Raw genomic sequence first — 21,996 nt, forward strand, 5'->3', positions numbered from 1 at the left:
TTTTTTTTTTGCTTCGTTAGGGCAATTTTTTCTTATTCTCTTTTTGTGTTTTGGTGTCTATTCCTCTCCTTCCCACGGCATTTTTACTGTCTTTTCCGTAGTTTTTCCGCACTGTGAATTTCCGCGTTCTGTCTAATTTGGAGAGAGAGAGAGGGGGACCATATCCCACTTCTCCGGGAAGTGTTTATTTTCGTGCCCATGTGCAATTTCTAGTAACACTCATAGGGTATTTTCTGGCTCAGACTGTGTTTCTGGCTCTGTCTCTGTCAGTCTGTATCTGGCTCTGGCTCTGGCTCTGTCGCTGTTGATTGTCCCCCCACGGGTATAAGAACTTCTACAGGCTTCCACGGGCGAGGGCTACTGGGTTACAAGGGTTTGAGACGGGCCGTGGGCTGGGAAGGCTAGAACCAGGAATTGACAGCTAAGGTACAAGGCTTTTTCTAGGCTGGGCTGTGGGATTTGGTGAGAAAGAAAAAATCCCCCATTAACTTGAAAAGGGCACCCCATGGGAAATTTCTTTTTTTTATTAACTTATGAATCAAATTCGAAAAACGGGTGAGGTGTTATTTTATTATAGAGAGAGCAGCCATATGTACTGTGTAATATGTATGCGGGGATTTGTTTAGTGCTGATCTTTTTATTTCACCCCTCCTTTCATTAAAAATTAGACACAACCCAAAATATTGGGATATTGGGATATTTATAACATTATTCTAACATAGACATATATAATAACGACAATATTTTTTTTTTCAAATATTAATAAAAGATAAAACATTTTTTGATCTGTAATTTCTCTAGTCTCGTTTCAACAAAATAAAAGCAAATAAAACCTCACATGGACATAAATCTTTGAAAGAGATAAGATATAATAAAATAAAAATAAAACCAAAAAAATATTTTTTTGATAAAGAAAATTCATATATTAGTGAATTTATTACTATAAAACACTTTCTTTTCATCAAATAATATTAATTACGAATTTTTTTTTTTTCAATAATTTTTTTTTAATTTTTTAAAAAAAAATAAAACAACCAAATATCACGAACTACTATAAATCAAAACATATTCTTTTATTATGTCTTCTCCGGATGAGCAGGAACTTATCTTTGAAGATGACATTTCACAGGAAATTGAACTAATGACTACTAATGATATTGAGGTAAATCCTCTCCTACGATCACCACTTATGAACCCTGTTGATCACGTACAAGTGAATATACAGAGTATAGCCAGTGCTATGGCCAAGAGTGGTGATACTCCTCTGGAACGGATCCAGAAGGGCTACGACATTCCAAGGAGTTACAGTTACAGCGATTGCATGTATCCGTTCTCCAGTATCGTCGAGCATATGGCAGAGACTAACTACAAATTATGGTTGCATTCTAAAACTTAGCTTTGAAGAAAGAAAAAATAAACTACCAATTATTCATATATCTACTACAAATTTTCAAAGGATAGATTTTTATTTTATTATTTCACTATAACAAAAAACTATCTGAAAAAAAAAAATATTATCTAAATATAATGACATTAACGACGTAACTTCCAGCAAAAGTGCAGGTTTTCAAATTAACTTTTTTTTTTTTTAATACCAATATTTCTCATTAAATGCTAATTTTTTATTTGGTTTTTAGAGAAGTGACTAAATATCTCTTATAACTTATATATAAAAGTATTTGTATTTAAAAGATAGATTTTTAAAGGTTATTTCTTTCCAAAACATTAAAAAAAAATTAAGGTTAATGAGTGAAGAATATTTATTAATGGGAATAATATTTATTTTATTTTGGAGGTATAAATGGGAGAAGAGGATGTGAAAGTAGACACTGCATTTTCTACAATCTTCTAATCTCTTATCTCTGTCGATTATGACACTAGGTAGAGGTCTTTAAAAACTATAAAATCAAAACAAAAGAGGCAGCATGCAACAGCTTGCAAACTTTTTAAAATAATCAATTACTGTCCTTTAGTAAAATACCAATGGTCATTACAAACACTGTAAGGTAAATCGCCACCTCGAGATACAATTGATATGTGTTCATTATTACCTTTGTTGCAGAGAAACTACATGTTGTAAAGATGGTTACATGAAAAAGGGTTATACCTTAGGATACTTGGCACCGTATTTATAACAGTATGCTCGAGCATCAGTAAGATAACAGTCATGCCCCAAGTTGACTCGTTTATCAATCGAAGCTTTATTTGACCAATCTATATATTCATAGAGGTTTGGTTTCTGAAATGATTTGGTTATGTAGTTCATCACACCCTTTAAGACAAAAACATAGCTTTCAACATCCGCTTCGCTGACAGATATCTGCATATAGTCTTCATATTCATGAGTCTCATTGTTTTGGCCCACAACATCCCATGATATTATCGAGTTAGGGGATCGAACGTTGTAACCGTCTGCACTGTAATTGTCCTTCAAACTCCAACTGCGAACAGGCCTATCGAAGTCTAATGTTTCGGTAATTAAACTATAGTGGAAATTGCCATTGCTTTTTTCCAGCAAGGTTAGTGCCATTCTATAAAATCTAGATGATGCACCACAACTGTCTAAATGTGGTTTCACGAGACCAACCCATATGTCACGACCTCTCAAATCCGGAACTACCGGTGGCAGTTTCACATATGACGTACCTCCACGGATACTGGAATAAAATTTAGCTGACTTGTCAGCTTTATCTTTCACATCGAAAGTCTTCTCACACAAACCTGTATCTAAAGAGCAGTTTAAAATTATTAAAGGCGAGACAGTTGCTACTAACGTTATACTGCCTCTAGAGAAGTCTGACGCGCCATCGTCCTCAGAATAAATTGGTGACCAATTTTTCTGACTACCTGCCATATTTTCTGAAGCTAAGTAAAGTGGTATGGTTGACATATATCTTCGGTGTGGAAGTACAGCGTGCATAATTCGGCCATAGAGTTCATGTGCTCTATTGAAAAGTACAATAGGTTCTGTTCGGCCGTCTTTGTTCTTTCTTAAACTAATCTTTGGATCTTCAGGGCCTGACAGTCCAGAATTCTTGAAAAGTTTGAAAGGTACTTTAATTAGAGATGGGTAGATTCGATAATATTTGGATAACAGGTTGTGTTTGTCCTCTTCAATTTGCTCCATTTGGATTTTCAAGTCTTCGTTACATTTTGAAATCAAAGACTTATCTGGCAATTCTGAACAGTTGACGATGCTAGGAATTTGGTTTTCAATAGCTGCAATTTGCTCCGCTAGATTATCTGGTGTTGTAATATCCAAATATGGAATCTTCTTTCCTTTAATCTCATTCCAATTTTTATCAAATGCTTGTGAGACTATTAATGAAAAGAAGCCCAAATTTCTAACTTTTGTGGGTGCAATAACTAACCTACTGTAAACTAGATAGCATTGGTAATCCTCAATCCATTGTGAAGAAGAACCAAATCTATACAAATAATTTTTAGCTAGCTGCTTTAGATCAACGTTTTTATCCTTGGCAATTTCCTCGAAGTGTTCCTTTAACCATGGGTCCTCTTTCATTAGACGTTGAACTAACTCATAGATGTCCTCATTGATGTAATTTATCTTCGGTGAGAACTCTAAATTGCTTTCAAGAGTAATTGCGTCACATTGCTTCTGTTTACTGAAGCATCCTTCGATATTGGCATTACTTTGATAACTTTTGATACTAAAAGATTTAAATTCACGATCTTTGACAAAATTGTTAGTTGCCATCAATTCGTAGTTCTGCTTTTCAATTAGCTCTGTTGTATCATAGCTATTCATGTAGGACCTATCATTGGCAAGAGGCCGTGTTGTTTGCAGTTCTTTCTGTAGACTATTCCAACTATTTAGAGCCTCTGGAGACAAGTTACCGTATTCGTCGTAGGTTGCACTAGTTCCTGATAGGTTCTCTTCTATGCTGCTGTTCTCAATTTTGCTATTTTTAAATCCGATAGTAACTGACAAATCATCAGATTCAAACACTAGAAATGCGCCATAGAAAATTATTAGAGAGCATATCATTGCCGCATACAATTTTCTACGTAGTTTCTTGTTGGCATTTAACATTTTCATTGTATATACTACCGTTTGTTTAACATATGCTCTCATGGGGTAGAGGTATTGGACGTAGTATCTGTGGATGTCATCATGCTCACGGGCGCCTAGAGACTCTAAAGCAATATCAGAATCTGACTGCAGGATAGACTCAGACGAAGTAGAAAATTCACTATTAATCGTTTTCATTAGTTGGCTTTTTACACTATGTTCTTGTGAACAATATAAGATATATTATAGGTTTAATAGGAAATGTTACTGAAGTAGACATGATTATTATAGGTGTTGAAATAATAAGACATGAATTGATCTTTGATTTTGAGATATATTTGCGGGAGTATTTTCATTAGGTCGTTAATTGAGAAATGCCATTAGGCCACTTCAATATTAATACAGGGAATATTGAAATAAAATAATTCACCTACTTCGTTTTCTGTTTACAGATTTAGAGGGCTGTGAGCTTAGAAGATGAACTGTAGTTATCATTATGATCCCCACACAACCACCCACTTAAAAGGATACTACATTAACTAGGAAAGGTAACTTTCTGGTTAACATTTTAGAGGGAATACGTTCGATGAAGGACATTTCTGCGTCAATTACTTAAGAATACCAAGGAACTTCAAGAAAATCTATTTTATATAATTGCATACACATCATCCAGAGTCATAACACATCAATGGTACAAAGAGGTAGAACATATAGTAGGAAGAATACGCCCACAACTTGACATCAGTTGATCTGACAATTGATCTTCTCTCCAACGATTGTACAAGATCCTGGGGTTCACAGAGATCGGGCAGCTTTCTTTGGATTTTTCTTCTCTAAATCTGAACACAATTTCTTTTTGTAAGGTTAGATACGGTGTACATATGCGAAAAAATAACAAAATAATATATACACTAAATTATCTATACTAACTAAATTAAAAATATATGGTTGACGTTTAGGGAAAGTGGAAAACATTTCAAATAAACATTAACTGCTCTGGACAACTGGCCTGTCTGTCGACATGAAAAAGCTCAAATGAAAATAGATACAGTAAATCCATATTAGGTAGCCTACTAATTAATATCAATCTCTTCATTACTTTGATGCTGTAGACATAAACATAGAAAATTTTGGAAAACTTTTTATCTTCATTGCAATTAAGATGTATGCCTTTCATCTTTGCTTTTATATCAATAAATTAAAGACATGTAGACATTGGTAGTAAAAGGTAGCAGCCATAAAACACAATAAAAGGATTAAAACTAACGACAGAAGAAAGAAAAATAGTTATTTTAATGTTAGTCGTGTATAATTCTATATATTATTACTTGATATCAGCTAATCTTGTTGTATTTAAATGAACTCTAATGTCCATTTCGTCGGTATTTTCTTCGATGTCTTGTACACGTCTCTGTTGAGAATCTAATTCATCACCAGTAGCTACAGCCAACTTCCTCAGTCTACCACTAATCTGCTGGATCTTTTCTAGGTTTCTGTCAATCTCTAGTTCCATCTCGTCATCCTCCTCATCATTTTCAAACTGGAACTTCTTGGAAGCAGCAAGGACCTTTTCACGTTGATATTTTTCTCGTACAGAGCTCATTTGACTATTATCTCCATTAAGTGCACCTTCAATTCTCTGGGTTGACTGGTGTAGCTCTTTTGACATATGTTCGGCCCTTAGTTTATCCTCCATTTTACGATTTTTTATCATATCTTCACGTTCACGCCTTCTTCTCTTAGAATTGAAAGGATTCGATACGTGAACAGCAAGCAGGTTACGGTTTAATTTTTTAAGCTCAGCAACCTTCTCATCAGCAGCTGTGTTTTGGATTTTAATCAAGTCCAAGTTTCTTTCAACGTTGTTTAGTTTTTCACTCTGGTTACCCAACATACCGAGTGTATTCATACCTGCCATCTCAGCCTCCTGTGCCATTTTTAGGGTATTTCTGGTAGATGCAACAGAACTTTGTTTGGTAAAACGGATTTGCTCCTTTATCTCATCAACTGCTTGATCTTCTTCCTCTTGTTGGCGTTGCTCCTCTTCTCTTTGAATTTCATCAAAGGTCTTGTAACCCCTTTGCATTTCTCCTAGCTGATCGTATGCTTCTTCTTCCCTCTGCCATTCCGGTATTTCCTGTTGCTGATACATGTCATATCCAGTAGCATTAAGATCATCACCACGCTCGTTAATAGTAGCATTCAAATCCAACTCATCTAATGCAGCTTCATTCTCAGTATATTTTGAGGTCTTACCCATGTATTTATCTTCAAATACAAACTCGTTTGCATCTTCTGGTGCATCATTCAAATCTAAGTCATCAGTTTGTCTATTAGCTTCTTCAGCTAATGCAACATTATTAGAATCAGGATTCGCGTAGTTATTCTGGTTGGGTTCAACAAATTTCCGCCTACTGTAAGGGTTAGTGTTTGTTCTAGAAACGTTACCTGATCTTGAACCAGTCAAATAGGTATCGCCACCAATTGCAGTATAAGGGTTTGAGCCTGCAGTCGTACCATTTTGGGTGCTTGTACGGACACCTGGAACATCATTATTAATTGCACTTCCGTAAGCACTAGCACCATATGGATTGGGAGAAGCAGACTTAGTCATCCCATATGTGTTAGCGGAATTATCAAACGGACTGGAATTCAAATTGTTACTGGATTGCGATTGTTGAGGGATAGGAGCAGAACCACCTTTATATCCTGAACTCATGTCACTATATGGGTTAGACCGTCCCCCATAAGGATTTGAAGCTACACTATTATAAGGGTTGGAACCTGATGCATCACCGTAACTAGGTGTACCTCTATATGAATTGGATCCAGAATTATCTCTATAACCTCCAGCAGCTTGCTCATAAGGATTAGAGGTGAATGTAGGTTTAGCTCTGTTTACAGGCTTCATAGGTTTACCAGGGGTATTATAAGAATTTAGGTCATTAGAACCGTAGGAGTTAAACTCGTCATAACCACTGCGGCTTCCATTAGAGTCTTCAGCTGCGGCAGAACCATATGGATCATAGTTATATTTATATGACTTCTCTGTTCTAGCATAGGGATCTTTGACGGCAGCCGGTTCATCTTCTTGTTGGTGTTTCTTCTTCTTTTTCTTATCCTTTTTCTTATCCTTCTCATCTAATTCAGACTTATTTAAGTCGTCCTCATCATCCTTCTTGTCATCCTCTTCTTCCTTAGGTCTTGCAAAATCCTCGTAACCAGGTGGTGCGTATATTTTACTAGTAGCTCTATCCTTGGCAAACTGTCCATATGCAGCAAACTTATTTTGAGGTTGTCTTGTAGTGCTCTTAGTGGTAATACCAAGTTCCATAAGCTTCTCACGGTTCTCTTCCGGAGTTGCCTCCTTAGGAGGCTTTATTTTAAAAAACTTTTTGATACCCATCACAAATAAAATTGGCAGATGCAATAGTAACCGATCCTGTATCGTCCAATAAACATTCAATACAAGAAATGAAGACCAGCTATATTACGTAAATCCTCTATCAAGGTAGTGTAATATATTAATATCGATTATTTGGGATCAGACCCGAAGACTGCGATATCAGACTTATAGTGTTTTACGAAAAGGCATGTGAAATAATATAAAGTTAGCGAGTCGATAGTTAATTGTAACTAATATAAAAATATTTTAGTAGTTTTCAATGATCAAGACTATTAATGAGTATGTAATAAATAATTAAACTCACATTGTCTTATAAGAAGTATTATGTTCTGCAGAGCCGTTATAAATAATCCAACATGAAACTAATGACTTTTAGAAATCAACCACGTTTGTGAGCAAACATTTAACTTTTTATTCCTCCAGTTTTCGTATAAGCTCTAATCAGTACCCGATATTTCAAGTCTCATATTGTTAGGCAATATATCTAAATATTCAGCAAGAATGGTTTTCTTCTTCTCTATACTGGGCTGTTTGGAGTTTAGTATTTTGCTATAAATATCAGTGTATGTATCAGATCCATCATTCCATAAGTGAACATAGGATTTCATTGCAGAACGGCACAAATCTTTTTGTTTGCACCAATTCCGGAACTTAGGCTGGCCTGAATGGAAGAGAATATCATTCAATAAGGTAATTGATATCCTCTGTAAAAGCAAATCATCAATTGAAACTCTTGAAATAAAACGCAACAACTGGTAGAGTGCAACATTCTCATTCAATGATAGAACACTCATAATATATTGTTTCGTACAAGCATGTATTAGATTTGCAAAGATCAGTAAATACTTTGTATCTACTAACAATCCAGTGTTAAACGACCTTAGTTGTTCTGCTAATAAGAGAGTTGAAAATGCAGGTATAAATACTAGCTGATGAGCATATTTCATGAGTTGAAATTTGGAGTGTTTTAGGTTAATTTCATCTGCAGAATCAATCTCAAAGGGATTTATTCCCATTATCTTATATTGGTTTAAAATTCTCGTTGTGAGGTTAATAGAATAGAACAAACAGAGTAATACTCTTTCAAAAGTAGTGTGAAAGCTACTAATAATCATTTTCTCTGCTTTCTCAAATATGAATGTTGATTTTGGAATTGGAGGTAAAGAAATATGCATCGTTTTATCAAACCAGTGTGGTAATTGATATTCAAAGCTCCTAAAAGTCTTTAATACTGTTTTTACGGCATTAGTCTCCATTACATCCATTCCTCTATCCGATATCGATAAGACCTTACATATATTGGCAATTCTAAGCAAGAAATTTGCAAGATGGTACAGTAAATATGAAAACAAAGCAACCAAGGAGTGAGTCGTTCCTAGTTCATTTAATACACTATGAAGTTCTGTTATGTCCATAGATTTATGTTCTGATAGGAAAATTAAGTTGATCAGTAGCACAGATATCAATCTAGATTGATTGAAAAAATTAAGATCTGGCTGATCCACAACTTCCATGACAACTCTAAGTGCCAAGGATACGGAGGGAAGGGGCAATAATTCGTTTACAGAATTTTCCACCAGTAATAGTTGATATGAGCGGTCAAATATCTTTTCAGAAACAATCTCTGGGTACAACATAGCTCGATTATAGATCTCTATTAACTGGTCTTTACCCACCATATTGTCCAAATCGCTATTCATCACTTTACAGATATACAGATCCATGCAGACCTTGTTGTTGACGTTCCAAGCAAGATTTTCTACCTGTAATGCACAGTATACCAGGTATCCCAATGGCAAGTCCATATCTTTCATTATTATCTGCGTCTCTATGCCCTTGATCCTGTGTAATTGTATAACGTCTAGTATTCCAACATCAATATGGCCCCGAGACTCGTTACTCAGTGTGAGACCCTCGCATTTAACTCTATGTGGGGACCAAACAAGCACGTAACAAAGGACCAAATAACACAGAGAGCGCCCTAACTCATCTCCAGGACACTTCACAACAACGGGGTCTAAGTTAAGTTTACCACGCAACTCACAAAGGTCAATAACTCTCAATGCTTCTAACAACTTAATGGCAATCTCGTCTTCCCACTTCTCCCTAAGACACTTGATCCCTCTCTCAATATCTTCCATAATATATTTTTCTGGTACTTTTATTGTTTTAAATAGATAAATTCTTTTACTTAGAGTGCCCTGTATTAAGTTTAATTAAGACTTGCTTCTTTCTTGAGATGGGGTGTTTGGTTACAACCCAATATTCTTGTAATATGCCTAATAAAGCTGATTAACCGCCGACCTGGTCTTATGGACAGTTTCTAGTGAACAATAATGTTACCCGGAATATCAGTGAATCTTGTTACCCTGACTATCACGTTTGTATTCGTTGATTATTATATGCCGTGTTCTATGATGTCCAGGAACTCACTTTTCTTTTTTCCTGTTTTCCTCTCGGTGCAGGACAATGCTAATGATGTAATATAGGGCCAAGGTCAGAGTACAGAGAGAGTATTGGGAAAGAGGGCCAAGTACTATCTCTCTATTCAAGGGATTATTAGTTGGGCAAAATGATTTTTAATTTGGGGATGATATGGGATGAGTTGATACGGTCTGGAACTTCAATGGGATTTTAAGGACTCAAGGGGGGGGGGGCATAAGGGAGTGTTGTCTCCTTACATCCCTATGGTTACGGCTTATTATGTATAATATTTATATGTAAATTAATTATATAAGAGCATAACTTATTCTGCATAGCTCATATTTCACATTTGAGACATTGTTTTAGTTTGATACCAGGGGTAGAGAAACGTTAACGTATTGGAAAAGTAAAAGAAATCACAAAATGAAGACGCTACTAGTTATTGATATGCAGAATGATTTTGCTAAGCCCAATGGCTCATTATATGTTCCTGAGGGTGAAAAAGTTATTGAGCCAATTGTGGAGTTGATGAAGGACCCACAATGGCACCGTGTGGTTGTTACTAGGGACTGGCATCCTCCGAACCATGTTTCCTTTGCCAGGACACATGGTAAACCTGATTTCTCTGAGATTGAGTACCAGTGTCCAAAGCCTGGAGATGACTCTCATCAAACAGGTGTGTTATGGCCTGTACACTGTGTTCAGAACAGTACGGGGGCACAATTGGCCCCAGAGATTTTGGAGACTGTGCAAGAGAAACACATCAAGATTGTGGATAAGGGGTACCTGCCGGATCGTGAGTACTATAGTGCATTCAACGACATCTGGGACTGGCACCACACTGAGCTTGACGAATATTTGAAGAAGCACCATACAACTGAGGTCTACGTGGTTGGTCTTGCTCTTGATTACTGTGTTATGAATACGGCTATCAGTGCTGCCAATTTGGGTTATGACACCACAATCTTAAAGAGTTATACGAAGGCCATCTATACAGATGACGAACACAAAAAACAGTTGCATGAGAAATTGGAGAAGAACAATGTTAAGTTACAGTAAATAGGCACTGAGAACACGCAACTATGTTTCGTATCGTTTATAAAAAGCAAAAGCACTCTATAACCACTCTATAGATTTAATGATTCAATGAGTAATATGACTGATAACAAATACTTCTCAAAAATTATTAGCATTAATCCTGTTATATCTTGTATGCATTGTTATTATTTACAGTATTGATTATTTCAAAGAGACTATTTACATTCTATCAACTGGTGTGATACCCAATATTGTCATACCATTATGTAACACTTGTCGGGAGGCAGCATATAATGCTAGTCTTGCCATAGCTGTATCTTCATCCTGACCAGAAACCCATAACTTACGATAACACGTAGAAACTTGATGGGCAACCTTGAATAAGTAAGTTACTACAGTAGACGGTTCGTGTGTTTCTATACATTTCTTCAACACTTCTGGATACCTTGATAGTAATCGCATTAATGTGATCGCCTCAGGTTCCTTAATCAGCGAAAAGTTTATGGCAGATAAATCAGTTATATTGATATTACTGTTTTTATCTTCGATAGATTTGAGTCGAGAATGAGCATATTGCAAATATGGACCGGTATCACCTTCAAATGATAATATCCTCTCCCAATTAAATGAATAGTTATTAATTCTCTTTCCCTGCATATCCTGTATCATAACTGCAGAAATACCAATTAAATCAGCGACATATTCTGGGTTCTCAATCTGAGCGAATTTATGGTCGCTTTTGGACATAACAGTAAGCATTTGGTTTTTGGCTTCCTCTAATATATTGTCTAGAAACACTACAGTACCTTTCCTCGTGGACATACCTTGTACCATGCCAAAATTAACATGCACGAGTGAATCAGTCCATTCATAATCTAGCAGTCTTAGAATTTCGAACAGCTGCTTTAAGTGTAAATCTTGTTGAGAAGCAACCACATAAATCATTCTGTCGAAATGATAAGTTTCTTTCCTCTCTATTGCTGCAGCAACATCTCTTGTGATATAAAGGCTAGTACCATCAGACTTCTTGATGACAACCTTCCCCAAAGCCTTTTCACTCTCTGTCAAATCTATTATCTGTGCTCCGTTTGAGTCCTGTATCAAAGATTTATTAATCAAATTTAAGTGCACCTTTTCTATAGCATCTTTTGCAACCTGAGATTCTCCTGAGTACACATCATAATAGATATTCAATCTTTTGTAAGTCTCTGTGTATTTTTCTATGGATAAGTTCCGAAATTTGGTCCATAATTCTATGGCATCTTTCTGGCCATCTTCTAAATCCCGAAAGAACTTTTTGGCCCTCTTATCCAACTCACTTTCACCAAAATCTCGTTTCTCATTTTCTATGTCTTTGTTTATTCGTACGTATATCTCAAATAAATGATTGATAGGATTCTTAAGAAGCTTATTCTCGTCGCCATACTTCTGATAACCAACGGCGAGAATCCCAAATTGTTTCCCCCAATCTCCTAGATAATTCATTCGAACAACATTCCATCCAAATTTCTGGTATAGATTCGAAAGGAAGCCACCTATAATGGTAGACCTTAAATGACCTGCATGAAAAGGCTTGGCAATATTTGGTGAAGAGAATTCAATCAGTGCAGTTTTATCGTTACCTAAGGGAAGGGAGCCATAGTTTCCTCCTAATGATAAAATATTTGGAACAAGCTCCTGGAATAGAAACTTTGGATTTATTTCAAATTGAATAAAAGGACCACTAGCAGTCACGTTGGATATATAGTCATCTCGCTTGATGTTTTCACACCATTCTTTGGCTGTGGCTTTCAAATCACATTTCTTATCTTTGAGTATTTTTGGTAACGGTATTATTAGATCACCCTTATCTAAATTATTTGTTAAATCAATGCTCTTTGTAATTTCATTAGGTTCTATATCACAAAATTTACTTACCTTATCCGCAATACGTTCTTTAATCAAATCAATACCATTAAGCCTTGGAAAAGATGCTGAAGAGATACATCTCTTGCAAATTAGTCTGATGTTTAGTTTGATCATATCATTGATCTGTCTTTATCTATTTAACTTTGTATAATGAACTCCTTCTCTTTAAAAGCTTTCTCAGTGCTTAAATCACTTAGCCTTCTAAATAAGGATGACAGTCGTGCCTTTTGACAAAAGTATTTTGATAATGATCCAGTAAATACTTAATATATATGAATTATTGGATATAAACTCTATATATATATATATATAATCGGAGGAGAAACTGTTGTTAGTTAAAAATAAATGATATCTTTTTATGGTTAAAAAAGTGTTATTAGTATATATCAGTTTTTTTATTATTTATAGATCAAGGTCAATACAGAGAGTAAAATAAAATAAAGATTATTGTAGCCTTCTTGTAATGTATTAATTAGTTCGTATTCATGAAAAATCGTTAAAATGTTGGAACATTGACAAAAACAGGAATAATAAAAAAAATAAACTTCTTAAAATGACAGGCACTCGGAAACTCGAGTTTAGATTAGGTTAAAAAAAAATATTGTCAATTTTAAAAGAAAGTTGTCAAAATTAAATGAGGAATTTGAATTAGTATTAGTTTTGAATTAAATTAAGCGAAAACATCTCATAGATTTAAGAGTTAACTTAGTAGAATCTCTTGTACCATGGCTTGTCATCGTGCATCAAAGCATCAGCATCGTAAGTAGCATCTCTTCTGGATGGTGGAACCCAGCTTCTGGACTTCCATGGCAAGACACCTTCTTCCCACATGGTGTTGACTTCTTCCAAACTCAAACCCTTGGTTTCTGGGACAACGAAGAAAACGTAGAAGTAAGAGAAACATAGACAGCCCATGAAGACGTAACCGTAGTAGAAGTTAATGGCATTGGTAATAAATGGAGTGAAGAAAGCAATCAAGAAACCCCAGATCCAGTTACAACCTTGGGAGATAGACATACACTTGGCTCTGACTCTCAATGGGAAAGATTCGGAGTTAACGACGAAGACTAGAGGAGCCCAGGTAGTAGCGAAACAGAAAATGTAGAAACAGGTGAAGACAATCATACAGTTACCAGCACCCTTGGAGGAACCGTTACCTTGACCATGAGGCCATAGTCTAGTGACACCGACAGAAGCGAAGACAACCATACAAGCAGTCATACTGGCAGCACCCCACAATAGACAAGTACGACGACCGAATCTACCGACAATGTAAATACCAATGAAAGTGGAGAAGAAGTTAACAACACCGATAACAATAGATGTTTGGAAAGAATCTTCCAAACCGACAGACTTGAAAACGATGGTACCGTAGTAGAAGAAGTAGTTGTTACCTGTCAATTGTTGCAAAGTTTGTAACATCATACCCATAATCAAACGTTGGAAAACCTTAGTCTTAGTGGAGAACAATTCACCCCAAGAAGCGTTACCAGCCAATCTTTCAGCTTCAGCAGCACTTTCTAGAGCTTCGACTTCAACCATAACAGCTGGATCTTCAATGGAAACCTTGTTAGAAGAAGCAATAGATCTCTTAGCATCTTCAACTCTACCCTTTTCAATCAAAAATCTTGGAGATTCTGGAACGAAAGTCATACCACCGATCATGAAGATAGCCCAAGCGAAACATAGACCCAATGGAACTCTCCATTGGACAGAGTTAGAGTAGTTCTTAGTACCGTAGTTAGTACAGTAACCCAAGAAAATACCACAGGTAATCATAAGTTGGTAACAAGAAACCAAAGAACCTCTTAGATGCTTTGGAGAGACTTCGGAAATCAACATAGGAGAGTAAATGGCAATACCACCGACACCCAAACCGGAGATAATTCTACCGATGAAGTATTGGTACCATTTGTTGATAGTAGCGATTTGAATGACAATACCGACGACGTAAACACAGACGACCATAATCAAACTCAATTTACGACCGTAGATATCACCAATCTTAGAGAAAGCAACACCACCGATAGCACAACCGATGTTGAAAATAGCGACAACCAAACCAGTTCTAACCTTGGACAAGTATGGCTTACCTTCACCACTGATTTGACCAATTCTTCTAATGAAATCCTTTTGAGCGACGAAACCAGAAATGGTACCAGTATCCCAACCGAAAACGAAACCACCGAAAGCAATCATCAGACACATGATACAGACGGTAACGTAAGCGGAAGCTGGCTTCTTTGGAATGTCAATGACTGGGGAGTGTTCCTCAGGTTCATCAGACAACTTGTTGATGTCGTTCTCGTATGGAGAAGCAGTGGACATTTGGTTGGAGCCGGAACGAGAAATCTCCAAGTCTGGAGTTTCTTCCTGCTTTTTAGATAGAGGGAAATGCATATCTAAATGAGTTAATATTAAGCTTTTGATTTGATATGATTAGTATTAATCAAATTGATTGATGTTCTTTTATGTATAAAATAGAATTAGAATAAAATATAAATTGGAAACATTCTGAAATGATTTTAATTGAAGTAAAACGTCCTCTATTTATATATTTTTTTTTTGTGAAATATTCCATCAAATTCAAATTCAAATTATAAAAAAAATTTTTTTAACCTGGAGAGAAGTTGTTGTCAACACATATGTTTTGATTATTAGTTTTTTCTTATTCTTGCTGCTTAACTTAGCCTTGTTAGGGCCTATTCTAACCAAATGCTTTTTTTTTTTCAAATTTTTTCAAGGTAGTTTTTCCGTTCTTTCTTTATTACCATTTTACTTCGACCCTGGAACATTTCTTTTCCTTTTCAACTGAGAATAACACGTACAAAATACCCATATTTTCTTTATTATGAACCAGCGCCCCCTCCTTCTCCCTCGCCCCCGGAAAAATTATTAAATAATGATTTTCCTTCAAATACGGAAAAATCTAACAAAGGAGTAAAGAATATGGAGAAAATCCGAGAAAGCGAGTAGCAAGATGAAAAAATTTATTTTTTTTTTGTTGAATAAATCCGGTGTGAGACCTCTTTGTACGTATATTTCTTCGTGGAAAAATAGTTTTTCCTCTGTTAAATATCTTTCGGTTGTTCTTCACCCCCCTTCTCTAATGATTTATGGATAAGGTTGAGAGAGAACGTAAGAAAAAAATATAATTTATTCCGGATAACAATGAGCGTAGGGACACTTCCCTGATTTTCTAAATTAGAAACCCGTAAAAAAAAGTGGGGGTGTGTAAAAGAGGGGGGAAAAAATTTTTTCATGGACAAAAAGAAAAGTAACCGTACCCATGGATTTGTTTTTTTTTCCCGATTTGGAATTTACAGAGATTGGTTGTACATCGGAAATATTAGTAGGGTTTTAAAGAAAAAAAAATCTAAGAAAACGTATTTTGGAGTTCCCTAGATATTACAGTAGAGCATGGAGACAACGGAAAAACTACAGACTGTTGCTTTCTGCGTTGTCCATTTTTTTTGCCCCCCCGCCCCCCGTTAAGCTAAAATTAGGAAAAATAATTAACAATACATTATAAATACTGAATGGATGAAAACTTTTTCAGCGTTGTACGTCGTGTTCTTTGGGTTTGGGTTACTTTTCTTTTGATAATGAGGCGAAAGATAACTCCCTATTAGAGAGTAGCGTAGGGATTGGAGGAGGTAATCAGGCTCAACGGAGCAGACTCGGAAAAATTACGGGGGGAAAAGAGAGAGCAAGCAGAACAAAGGGGGGTCCAACTGGTAAGTGATGAAGGGAGTCTAGAGAAATGGGGAGAGTCAGAAGTGACTGCAGGAAGATGGTCTGACGCATTGAATTTCACTTTTTTTTTTAATTTTTGGTATCAGAAATGGAAAAACAATAACAAGACACCCATAAGACTTTGTCCGTGCTTTATTCTGTGTGGGGCAGTGAATAGCTAGAAAACCATAAGTTAAAGAAAAAAGTAAGGAATAGTAAAATTGCCCATTACTGTTTCATGACGAGCAAAAAAAAAAAAGAAGAAGAAGAAGTGGCTATTGTTCCATATTTAGAACCGAAACCCTTACCCCCGCCATATTTGAAAGAACTTCAATAAAACAATTTTTTTTGGCGTAGAGAGGCCCCTCCTCTAACCGAGGAACTAGCCAATAGGGGGCTAAATTATCTAATAATGATGAAAGGTAAGAAGAAACTAAGAGAGCTATTGTGTACAACATATCCGGAACAATTCCAGGAAAAAAAATATTTTCTTTGAACTTTTACGTGTTAGATCTATAGCATACTGTCGTCAACAGGCTTCTAAGTAATTAAAAAGAAATTACGATGAAAATAAAATAGAAATAAAAAAAAAACCGGGGGTGTGAACAAAGGAACATTGATTTTTTATTTTGCCTAACCCTACTTTTTTCTTTATTTTTACATAAACCGCGTTCAACCGATGCAGGGCCAGCGGATCCGAGCAAAACAAGGGACTAAAAGCAATAAGATAAAATAAAATAAGAAAGAAAATAAAGAAACGGATTCAAGAGCAAAAACCGATCCAGTGTATATAGAAACAAATCTACGTAACTCTTAAGTGTTCAAAATAAAAATAAAAAAAAAAATAAAAAAGCTACTAAATAATCCATTTCCCCACGTCTATTTTTTTTCTATTATTCCGAGCATATCTATGAGAAAAATGAAGTAAAAAAAGGAAAGTAAGGAGACTTACCCCATGGGGTTTGATTTCATTGTCACATCTTTGTTGCAACAAGGATATTTCATTCTCCTCAGAGCTTTGGTGTCTGATTGTGGTTTTTTTTATGATAGTTTTTTGTCATTTCTAAAATGTCATAGAAGTAAAATTGAATCAAAAAAAATTTTTGTATTTTTGTTCTTTTTGTTTTGAGACAGCTTGTTATCTTTGATTTGAATTTTAATGATAGTATTATTTTGTATTTTTATCTTCAAAGCTCGGATAAAAGTAACTAACAAAATATTTGATATAGACAAAGTAAACTATCTATCATAAAACTGGCGCTAAAAAAAGAATAGTGAATAGAACCTGGGGAAGCACGGTTGTATTTCTTTTTTTTATGTTCTCTTTTCTAAAATATTTTTGTTGATTCTTAATTTTTTACTTGTAATCTGCTTTTTACATCTATCGCAAATTGTTCCTCCAGACCTATGAGTTGTATGCAACGGAAAATTACGTGAGGGACTTTTTTGCCTAAATACAGCATATGACATAATCTAAGAAAAAAATTAAAGCATAAGAAACGTAAAAGATACTCGTAGTTTCTTAGATCCTTACCAGAAATAAACATTCGAGGAATTATTCCGTGTACCCCATATTTTTTCCGTGTTGCCCCCATATTTTTTTCCGTGTTGCCCCCATATTTTTTTCCGTGTTGACCCCACCCCTTTCATCAGGAGATAGTTTTTCCATGCTTATGTCGCGTACCCCTCCTTTCCCCGGAACAATTAAATTTTTTATTAGTAATTATATTTTTTTTTAGAAATATTTTTGATTTCTATTTCTTTTTTTTATTTTTGTTTCTTTGCATATTAAAGATAATGTTCCCTCGGAAAAACTAAGAGTGACACGACTACTTTCCTTTTTCTTGATTCTTATTTCATAATAATTTACAAAAGTTTGTAATCTTGCAGAAGAACTAATGAACAACTGGATATCAAGGGGTAGCGAGGGGTATGAATTCATGTAAATATGGTGGGGTCTACGATAACAACCGAAAAGAAGTAACAAAAATTACGTCAAAATGTTAATATTTGATAAGGCATCATAAAAAAAATTAATGGCGGGGGAACAGCAACAACGTAACGATATCTGCTTTAGATCGCACGGCGCACCTATGTTATTTATTGTTTAGAGCAAAACCATCTTCTCCCTCACTTCTGAGGGAATTAGTTCTATCTTGAACATCACCCAACCAAATATAACTTAAGATGAAAAAAGTATAGTAAAGATGAGAAAAAATCATTTATTTATCGTCAAAAATGTAATTATAAAATAGTATATAGCATTAGAAAACATAGAATATGTTAGAAACAAAAAAATAAAAGTGAAAATGGCGCAAAATTTTATTTGTCCTTTAAAATTGGCTGTTGTATATGAGAAGGCCAAGTTTTTTATAAGCTTATGAAAAATTTTGGGAATTTTATCAATAAAATGAATTAGTCAGGAATGATGGTAATTTGTTGAAAAACATTTATAAAAACACCATTAGCACACCTTGCATAGGTTCATTTTATTTCAGTGTTGTGAAATCGTTGTCGCATTGAACAAAAAAATGGATTGAGCTGCTTTATTGTTCCCTTTGCATGACGTCAGGTCTTCAAAGATAGCATTAATAATAGAAGTTAGAAAAATATTCTTGATGGGGAGTAATCTATGAATCAAAAATGTTTAACCTCTACCAACAACTCTCTTGTACCATGGAGTGTCATCATGCATCAAAGCGTCAGCATCATAATCAGCACCTCTCTTGGCAGCTGGGACCCAGCTAGAAGACTTCCATGGTAAAACACCTTCAGCATACATCTCATTGACTTCTTCCAAGGTCAAACCCTTAGTTTCAGAAACAAAGAAGAACACATAGAAGTATGCGAAGACCATACATCCCATAAAGACATAACCATAGTAGAAGTTAATAGCGCCAGTGATAAATGGAGTGAAGAAAGCAATCAAGAAACCCCACATCCAGTTAGCAGCAGTAGCAATAGACATACACTTAGCCTTAACTCTCAATGGGAAAGACTCGGAGATAATAACATAAGCGATTGGGGCCCAGGTAGTAGCGAAACAGAAGATGTAGAAACAGGAGAAGACAATCATACAGTTACCAGCACCCTTGGAGGAACCGTTACCTTGACCATTTGGCCACAATCTAGTAACACCGACAGATGCATAGACAACGTAACAGCAAACCATACCGACAGCACCCCACAATAGACAGTTACGACGACCGAAACGATCAACGGTTAATAGAGAGCAACAAGTGGAGAAGAAGTTAACAACACCAAAAACAATAGATGTTTCGAATGAGTCTTCCAAACCGACGGCCTTGAAGACAATGGTACCGTAGTAGAAGAAGTAGTTGTCACCAGTCAATTGTTGTAGAGATTGAATCATAATACCCATTAGAGTACGTCTAAACATAGCAGGCTTACCAGTAACCAATTCACCCCAAGAGGCTGAACCAGCAGATCTGGCTTCTTCAACACTGGCTTGAATCAAGTCCAATTCTTGTTGAACATAAGGATGATCAGGTGGACACTTGTTGATTCTTGAAAGAGAACCTCTGGCCTCTTCGATTTGACCCGATTCAACCAAGTAACGTGGAGATTCTGGAACGAAAGTCATACCACCGATCATGAATAAAGCCCAAGCGAAACATAGACCCAATGGAACTCTCCATTGAACTGAGTTGTCATAGTTCTTAGTACCGAAATTGGTACAGTAACCCAAGAAGATACCTAGGGTGATCATCAGTTGGTAGCAAGACACTAAGGAACCTCTTAGCTCACTTGGAGCAACTTCGGAAATCAACATAGGGGATAAGACAGAAATACCACCAACACCCAAACCGGAGATAATTCTACCGATGAAGTATTGGTACCACTTGTTGATGGAGGCAATTTGGATAATAATACCGACAATGTAGATAATAACGACGGTCACTAGACCGGCTTTACGACCTTTAGTATCACCCAACTTAGATAGAACAATACCACCGATTGCACAACCAACATTAAAGATAGCAACAATTAAACCTGTTCTGGCTTTAGATAAATATGGCTTACCTTCACCACTGATTTGACCAAATCTTCTTAGAAAATCTGTTTGAGCGACGAAACCAGAAATAGTACCAGTATCCCAACCAAAAACGAAACCACCGAAAGCGACACAGAAACAACTGATAACAACACCAACATATGCACCCTTACCATTTGGAGCCTCGATTAATTCAGACTGTACAAACTCTTCAGCAAGATCTTGTTTGCCTACTTGGTTTAGGTATTTAGATTCGTTAGATTCGACTTCATTAGAAGACGACGATTTTTGTGGACTTATCAGATCCGGTTGTGAATTCATGTTTGACTTTGATGTATTAAAGTTATTTGAATTTTCTGGGGAATGTATCAAAATTTATGGGGATTAATCAAACCCCATTAAAAATTATTAAAATGGAGAGAGAAAAATTCAACTGGGGGAAAACTAACTGGTTTATATACTCCAGGAAAAATATTTTCCATCAAGTCTTCGAGATTTTTTATTATGATAAGACATTACAAATAGCCTCGGCTCGGTAGGAAGTGTCTTACCACCTCAACTTGTGATCCGTTTACAATTGAAGTTTCTGCGCAATGTTAGAGTGTAAACGCGTTATTTACATCCACCATCAACAAGAAGTATTGTTATAGGCATCAATTAAAATGAAGAAATAAAAAAAAAAAAGGAGATAAGTGCACTATAAGAGATATTACTATAAAACATAGGCACCTCTATATGCTCTTTGTATGTTTCCATGTTAAAGTGATGTTGAGTTTTTCCGAGCTTTGTACGCCATTTTTCTGAGTTTTTCCGAAAAATATCCGGATCTCGATCAAAAAAATTTCTTTCTTTTTTTTGAAAAACTTTTCCCATAAAAACGCCCTTGCGCGTTTTTTGCGGAGTTCCCACGGAATATCTTACTGGGTTTTTCCGCGATTGTGCGAGATTTTAAGTTCCATTTTGACCCAATGACGTACAAGTCCATTTTACGTCATCGGAAAAACTTGTGTGAGCAATAACATTTAAAGTATACGGTATTCACTAAGTTATTTAACAACTTGTCCATAAGAGAGGGACTATTTTCCTATTTGTCTTCTCGTGATGTTCACAACTTCTGCTTACCCAAGTAAAGATATTCTTTGCTGTGATGAACAATGTATGTTTGTGTGTGTGGGTATCGATGTGTGTGTTCATTTGGGTGTCAAAGTTACTATTGAAGAGGTAAGAACTAATAATTCAATATTCTTCGAAATTAATCTACCCAGTGTGATTTGCACAAGGAAAAAATATGTATGATATAGAATCACTTAAGATGGAGAGATGGGGCAAACTCTACTCTATCTAATTCATTATGGATCTCATTTGATTGCCAGAGTGTTTGTCTCAACTGATCCCCATATTCCTGTCTAGCCATCCTTCGCTAAGCTATAAGGATTT

The 21,996-nt window shown here is 35.8% G+C and overlaps 8 protein-coding genes across 8 annotated transcripts; 2 read left to right on the top strand and 6 right to left on the bottom strand.

The window, feature by feature from the left end:
• Positions 1–1,078: 1,078 nt before the first annotated feature.
• On the top strand, positions 1,079–1,396 carry RNJ42_00797 (uncharacterized protein; the record flags this gene model as incomplete). Its single annotated transcript, XM_071050967.1, has 1 exon — positions 1,079–1,396. One exon carries the CDS (start codon positions 1,079–1,081, stop codon positions 1,394–1,396), a length of 318 nt encoding a protein of 105 aa, XP_070908179.1.
• Positions 1,397–2,101: 705 nt separating this feature from the next.
• Positions 2,102–4,231, bottom strand: RNJ42_00798 (uncharacterized protein; the record flags this gene model as incomplete). The annotated part of the gene is made up of 1 exon (XM_071050968.1): positions 2,102–4,231. One exon carries the CDS (start codon positions 4,229–4,231, stop codon positions 2,102–2,104), a length of 2,130 nt encoding a protein of 709 aa, XP_070908180.1.
• Positions 4,232–5,357: 1,126 nt separating this feature from the next.
• Positions 5,358–7,439, bottom strand: SEC9 (Sec9p; the record flags this gene model as incomplete). The annotated part of the gene is made up of 1 exon (XM_071050969.1): positions 5,358–7,439. One exon carries the CDS (start codon positions 7,437–7,439, stop codon positions 5,358–5,360), a length of 2,082 nt encoding a protein of 693 aa, XP_070908181.1.
• A 437-nt stretch (positions 7,440–7,876) lies between these two features.
• VIR1 (Vir1p) lies at positions 7,877–9,580 on the bottom strand (the record flags this gene model as incomplete). Its single annotated transcript, XM_071050970.1, has 1 exon — positions 7,877–9,580. One exon carries the CDS (start codon positions 9,578–9,580, stop codon positions 7,877–7,879), a length of 1,704 nt encoding a protein of 567 aa, XP_070908182.1.
• Positions 9,581–10,286: 706 nt separating this feature from the next.
• Positions 10,287–10,922, top strand: PNC1 (nicotinamidase; the record flags this gene model as incomplete). Its single annotated transcript, XM_071050971.1, has 1 exon — positions 10,287–10,922. One exon carries the CDS (start codon positions 10,287–10,289, stop codon positions 10,920–10,922), a length of 636 nt encoding a protein of 211 aa, XP_070908183.1.
• Positions 10,923–11,120: 198 nt separating this feature from the next.
• Positions 11,121–12,923, bottom strand: MSR1 (arginine--tRNA ligase MSR1; the record flags this gene model as incomplete). Its single annotated transcript, XM_071050972.1, has 1 exon — positions 11,121–12,923. One exon carries the CDS (start codon positions 12,921–12,923, stop codon positions 11,121–11,123), a length of 1,803 nt encoding a protein of 600 aa, XP_070908184.1.
• A 591-nt stretch (positions 12,924–13,514) lies between these two features.
• Positions 13,515–15,209, bottom strand: RNJ42_00803 (sugar porter family MFS transporter; the record flags this gene model as incomplete). Its single annotated transcript, XM_071050973.1, has 1 exon — positions 13,515–15,209. One exon carries the CDS (start codon positions 15,207–15,209, stop codon positions 13,515–13,517), a length of 1,695 nt encoding a protein of 564 aa, XP_070908185.1.
• Positions 15,210–19,191: 3,982 nt separating this feature from the next.
• Positions 19,192–20,880, bottom strand: RNJ42_00804 (sugar porter family MFS transporter; the record flags this gene model as incomplete). Its single annotated transcript, XM_071050974.1, has 1 exon — positions 19,192–20,880. The coding sequence occupies one exon, from the start codon at positions 20,878–20,880 to the stop codon at positions 19,192–19,194; it is 1,689 nt and encodes a 562-aa protein (XP_070908186.1).
• Positions 20,881–21,996: the final 1,116 nt, after the last annotated feature.

This window comes from Nakaseomyces bracarensis (genome assembly GCF_045282275.1).
Source record: "Nakaseomyces bracarensis strain CBM3 chromosome Unknown Scaff4_1, whole genome shotgun sequence".
Classification (NCBI taxonomy): domain Eukaryota; kingdom Fungi; phylum Ascomycota; class Saccharomycetes; order Saccharomycetales; family Saccharomycetaceae; genus Nakaseomyces; species Nakaseomyces bracarensis.